Source organism: Eubalaena glacialis, chromosome 2, assembly GCF_028564815.1.
Source record: "Eubalaena glacialis isolate mEubGla1 chromosome 2, mEubGla1.1.hap2.+ XY, whole genome shotgun sequence".
Taxonomy (NCBI): domain Eukaryota; kingdom Metazoa; phylum Chordata; class Mammalia; order Artiodactyla; family Balaenidae; genus Eubalaena; species Eubalaena glacialis.
In genome coordinates, this window is record NC_083717.1 from 154534573 (window position 1) to 154540747 (window position 6175).

General features: G+C 31.5%; 1 protein-coding gene across 3 annotated transcripts in view; it reads left to right on the forward strand.

Moving 5' to 3' along the window:
• Positions 1–4966, forward strand: part of PPM1A (protein phosphatase, Mg2+/Mn2+ dependent 1A) — a 43444-nt gene extending 38478 nt beyond the window's left edge. For 2 of the 3 annotated variants that reach the window (XM_061182637.1, XM_061182638.1), the window contains exons 4-6: positions 1511–1619; positions 3050–3107; positions 4060–4966. In XM_061182637.1, the coding sequence (XP_061038620.1) occupies positions 1511–1619; positions 3050–3107; positions 4060–4089 (197 nt within the window). In that variant the 3' untranslated portion in view covers positions 4090–4966. The remainder of the gene's footprint in view (positions 1–1510; positions 1620–3049; positions 3108–4059) is intronic. The other variant, XM_061182639.1, reaches the window with a different exon arrangement.
• The last annotated feature ends 1209 nt before the right edge of the window (positions 4967–6175 follow it).

Below are 6175 nucleotides of genomic sequence, written 5' to 3' on the forward strand. Positions count from 1 at the left end.
TGTTCATTTATATTGTATCTAGTTATCTATCCAATAATTGTATTGGCTTAGCAGAGACTGTATGTTAAGTGTATTACAGCTTTAGATTGTGAAATTGTGCAGTTTAGGTAAACATCAAATTCCTTTATTTTTGTACAGCAAATTTCCAGCATTAGAATCATGTAGAATAAATATACTAGATGTTAAAGATTATACAATAAAGGAACTTGGCAAACCAAATCTGAGATCCTTGCTTTTTGTTCAGATTTAAGACTGGTTTAAAAAAAAGCAAAAAAGCAAAAAATAAAAGATGGTAAAATTTGGCCTTAATCCTCAAAGGACAGTTTGAGCCATTTAAAGAAGTATGGGTAGCAATGTCTGTCTTTTAATATGTGGCTTTAATGATGAATTAATATTTTGAAACTTGATCAAAGGATGAAAGGTCTTTACATGCATTGTTATTTTCAAAGGTATTTACAAATTGAGAACTAGAATGATCTCCAGTGATGACAAAGAAAATTTCTTAGTGTAAATAATGGAAAACAAAAAATTGAACATATAACTTACAAATACCCTTGGCATGATCTTACGTTTAGAATAAATATGCTGAAACTCCAGGTAAAGACTTCCTGTACTTAAAGTGAATAGTTTGAGAGCTCTTTAAGTTGTCTGTGCATAATGGTTGGTATTTTGTGGTATGAATAACAATATGCATCTGCATGGCAACACTGCCGATCATATCACTCTACCCATTTAATAACTGAATGTTTTGAAATTAACAATTTTAAATAGTTGTATGGTTTATCATATTTTTTCTTTTTAAAAATTTTGTCCTGAAATTTAGCCTTTTTCCATTCTGTAGGCTTTGTTCAAGTAATCAACTAAGGAAATGGTATATATCTATTTATTGCTTAAAGATACTTTAGACAAAAGTTAAGCTGATAGTGGTGTTCAAGTACATGACCTATTCTGCACATGCTACTTAAGTATCATTTTGCAAATATAAACATATGTAAATAGGATTTGGGTTAGTATATAATCAGTAAATCCCCCATACTTAAAGGTTTTTTATTTTCTTTTTTCAAATCTTGAAATTGTTTATTTTTTTAAAAAATCTGTGTACTGTATTTTCAGGGCAAAGTTCAGGAAACATGTTTCCAGTCTAAAGAGAGGAGTTAATCTCCTCAGATGTAATTAGTTGGCATCTTAAGAGGAATAGCCTCATTTGTACACACATATCCCTGATTATGGTAATACATTGATTTTAATATGAAATTTTTTCACATTTTTATCTTGTTTATTTTCATTCTTTGAAGTTAATCTGGAAAGTATTGTATCTCTTGTATCATTTTGTACATCCCTTTGTCATCAATTTTCAAAGGTCAATTTGATTTTTATTTTTTTATATAGTTTAGAAAATCTCAGATGTGGTAAATGCCATCTTTAAAAACCTAAGTTATCTTTGTTTCAGTTTTTTAAATTATTATTAAATTTGGATAACACTTACAAAAAAAGTACTTCTGATTCCCAGAAATCATAAAGAAGCAGGGGGAAGGCGTCCCTGACTTAGTCCATGTGATGCGTACATTAGCGAGTGAGAACATCCCCAGCCTCCCACCAGGGGGTGAATTGGCAAGCAAGTGAGTTATATTCTGCGTACTCTTACCATCTATCTCTGTACATGAAAATGTTAGGTGTCCGTTGATCAAATGTGTATTTACCTAATTTCTAAAGTGACTTCAAAATGTTTAACCTGTGGTTCGGTGTTTTTCAGTATTAATGATATATGGTGCTTACTTAGAATAGGTATCAGAATATCATTGTAACTAATTACACTGAAGACTGTCTTCAGTGGAGGCTTGGATTACACTGATTGCCTCATATAGCATAAGTGAGATAATACAGTGAAAGAAATTTTTAAACTAAATTACATAGTACTACAAAATTCTAAGTGTCATTATTATTCCTACTATTATAATTTGATTTTCTTAATCCCTGGATAACTGAACACCCCATGGATAAGCGTTTTTCTCTTCTTCCATCTGGGCCATTTTTCTGTATCTCTGATTTTCCTAGTGTTTTTGGTTGTTGATGCTGGTTGGTTGGGTTTTGGTGTAAGGGAAGATAGGTAGATGCATTTCTTGCTTTTTTTCTCTTTTCACTTTAGTTCCTAGAACTGGGGGCTAATATGTGTTAGATACTAAGCTTACATCTTTATAAACTACAGTAGAGACTTTAAGCAATTTTATAATTCAAGGCTTAAAACATTTTTACCTCAGATATCCATGTAATTGACCTACAAATATATATTGACTAATTTCCTTGATCCTCCACTTGATCTGTAAGTGTAGCCATGTTCTTTAATCATTTCATGTAACTGTAAAACTTCCTGTTTGAAGGTTTTATTTTTTGGAAATTGTTTCTTCCAATATGATCTTCTGTGAAATGACTATAAAATTGCTTCAAATCAGTTTTGTAAGTAGGGAGGCTTATAACTTATAAATACCACTACTGATTTCTTATTTTTAATAAAATATTATACAAAAAGTAATTCCTAGACTTGCCCGGGAAATGTCATAGTTGACATTTCAGTTTTAATAGAGCTTTTTTAAAGGGGCATTATGAAAAGCAGAAATTTAAGTGTAAAATATCTAAATTATTTTACCATAACAGATATTGAAGTTATTTCTACTTCAAAACATTAAGCTCTTAACCAGAATATATTAATATTATATCTTAAGAACTGCATTGTCATTTCTGACTCATAACCACTAAATGCCAGTTCAAATAGAAGTAGCCCATATAGACTGATTTTTTTTTCCAAGCCATGACTTTTAGTCTTCTATTAATTGCATTAGTAGAGTGTTAACATTCTAGAATAAATTCACTGCTACTTTAACAGTGGGGCCCAAATATCTTAAAGTATGGCTCACTTATTGACAGTAAGAAATAGAACTAAAATAATTTGTGTATGATTATCTTTGACATTTTAATGAACACCTGGCTATGAGTTACTAAGCAGTTTTGTGCTCTGAAGAATTAACTTTCTGCATTTTTTTTCTAAATTTAGGCGGAATGTTATTGAAGCTGTTTACAATAGACTGAATCCATACAAAAATGATGACACTGTAAGTGGCATTTAGCTCCCTCTGCTTTCCCTTCCCCTCCACTCTAAATGCATATCCTTCCTACCTGTTTTTGCAGAGCTGTTCATTGCACCCATTCTCTTACACACACCCCTGACTGATTGCTCTGAACTCTGCCAGCACCACAGTTCTAGTGCTTGAGGATATAATCATGGTGAGTGGCCATTTAACTCAAAAAAGAAGAAAGTCCCTTTTAATTATTCTGGTTTTTTTAAGCCTCTCCAAGCAATCAACTTCAGAAGTTTTCCGCCACTAAATGTTTCTTTGAAGTTGGGAATATCTCTGCTCAGAATCTTGAATTAATTCTGAGTTTTGTAAGCAGCTGTAACAGAGCTTCAGAATGCCCATCTCCATTAATGCCCATTCTTTGCCAAGAACCCTGCATATTTCATTTAAATACTAGAGAATTCTGTTTATATAAAGACATTTAGAATGCCATATTCTCCAATTAAGTTTCCTGTTACAATTCTGTTGTAGTATGGTGATTACAGAAAAGTGGTAACTTAAAATCATTTGGGCTTGGCTCTGAAATATTTTATATATTGCATTATGAAGCTTCCTCAAATCTCTTATTACTTGAGGTTTTTATGCAATAAAAACTTGTAAAGGTAGTGTTTTAAAAATAAATTGGGTTTAGTGAAGAGAAAAATAAAGTTCTTTTTAGTAGTTGATTGGTTTAGAAATACATTTGGTCAACCTCATGGTAAAATCATATTTCAAATATTTTATTCCAAAACAAAAAGGGTTCACAATTCTTTGAACAGATTAAATATTGATATTTCATAAACACATGTACACATATTATATATTTTAGAAAACATTTATATTCTAAAGGTCAGCTTTACAAAACCTTATCTTTCTTCATTACCCAGGAAATAATGCATCTCTAAGTTTTAATTTAGTTCCTTGTTTTGCTTTGTTTCCTTTTATAAAGGACTCCACTTCAACTGATGATATGTGGTGAAACTGCTCATCTAGCCATGGAGTTTACCTTCACCTCCAAAGGAGAGTACAGCTCAACTTCCTTGAACCTTTTAAACATCCATCTTCAACTTTAAAGAAGGGCATGTATGACATGGGTGAGAGTGATTACACGAGAGAACTTCAGCAGTACCACAGCTAGCCCAGAACTGATTTTTTTTTTTTTTGTAAATTTGAGACTTATGTAAACGTGATTTCAAACCATAATTCATGTTGTAAATCAGACTCCAGCAATTTTTGTTGTATGATTTTGTTTTTTGTAAAGTATAATTGTCCTTGTATAAAATGCTCATATTTAATTATGAACTGCTTTAAATCACTATCAAAGTTATAAGAAATATTTGGCTTGTTGTGTGACGCAACAGATATATAGCCCTTTCAAGTCATGCTGTGTTTGGACTTGGGGTTGGGACAGGGAGAGCAGCAGCCATGTCAGCTAGACGCTCAATTGTGCACGTGATTATGGAGAATTATTCCAAAATCTTACAAAGCTGAATATCCAGGGAGTTAATTGAAAACTAGTTTAATGTTTTTGGCAGTGGGATTGGCATTGTCGATAAAGCTGGTCCCTTCATTTAACTGTCTTTTAGGTTCTCTCCTTGTTGCCATGAGTATTACAGGTAATACAGTATATTCATAAGAATATCAATCTTGGGGCTAAAATGCCTTGATTCTTTGCATCTCTTTTACAAGTCCTTACATTTAATTACTAACTGATAAGCAGCAGCTTCCTACAAATAGTAGGAGACTGCCACATTTTTGCTATCATGATTGGCTGGGCCTGCTGCTGTTCCTAGTAAGATATTCTGAATTCCATTTTATCAATAAAGCTTGATTTAACAAACAAGAAATTTAATCATGTATGTGTAATTCCTCCTTTACTCCGCCCTTATTTTAAAGCACCATACCATTGTAAATGAGAATTTTTCTCATGGGGAAAGATGTTAGTCTCTTTTAATTGGAAAATACTGTAACTCAAGGCATAAATGGAACTGTTTCCCTTCCATTAGAAAGACTATAAAAGATTTAAGTCTCTTGTTCCTTGATCTATTTTTAAATGGGTTTCTTTCAGGCTGCTTATTTTTTCATTAAGATGTGTTATCAGCCTGAATTTGCCTACTGTTTGTTTAGTTAAAATAATTGTCAAAGCTTGATAATCTAACAATCTATCGTAGGGGTGTATGTGTGTTTGTGAGTGTGTGTGTGTCTGTGATTTTTAATTAGCCCATGTCTTTAGAATCCAAGTAGTTAAGTTGTATTTAGTGATTTGAAATATAGCATGTTGATAATATTTAGCTGCCGGCCTTTAAAAATAACTTTCAAAAGCTTAAAGAATTGTAGATATAAAAATAACCTAATTTAATTTAGGCTTAAATTCCTCTGATTAAGCATGTGAAAGTAAGTTTTAAAATCTGTCACATTGAAAAGACTCTACTGGTCTGTGCCCTTCTGTATTTTTGTCTCTTTAGGTTGAATATTGTATTTAATCACCATGTAATTTAATCATTCAGTAAGCAGATTCCCCACTAGAAAACTATTAAAATGTAAGATATAAATACAACACTGAATACAAAATCAAAACTGTGTATAAAAGGTAGTATAATTTTGTTATATTTGTTTTTTCCCTAACTTGGAAATATACGTATTTGTATATATAGCCTTAAAACTAATGTAAAGTTAGGGGAGTATTGGGAAAAGTAATGTGAAATATCTCAGACTTAAGTAGTTATATACCAGCAAAATCTTTTCATTATCCCTCTTATTTGGGAGGTGATTAAATGTAACTTAATTGTATTTAATTTATATCTTAATCCGGCATGAAGAAAAACAAGTACTATTTATATTTAGAAATTCATAACAGTTGGAATTACAGAACCAATTCCATACTTAACTTACAAATAAATGCTTAATGTCTAAATCTGTGGTAGAGTGCGAAGTATGATAATGTTCTAAGTTATGACTGTAAGCATCTAAATGTACATTTAATGAATACCAGTGCTTCTAGTATAGATTACCAGTACTGAAAACTAAATTCCTATTATAATTCCTTAATTTTTAAGTAGACTAAA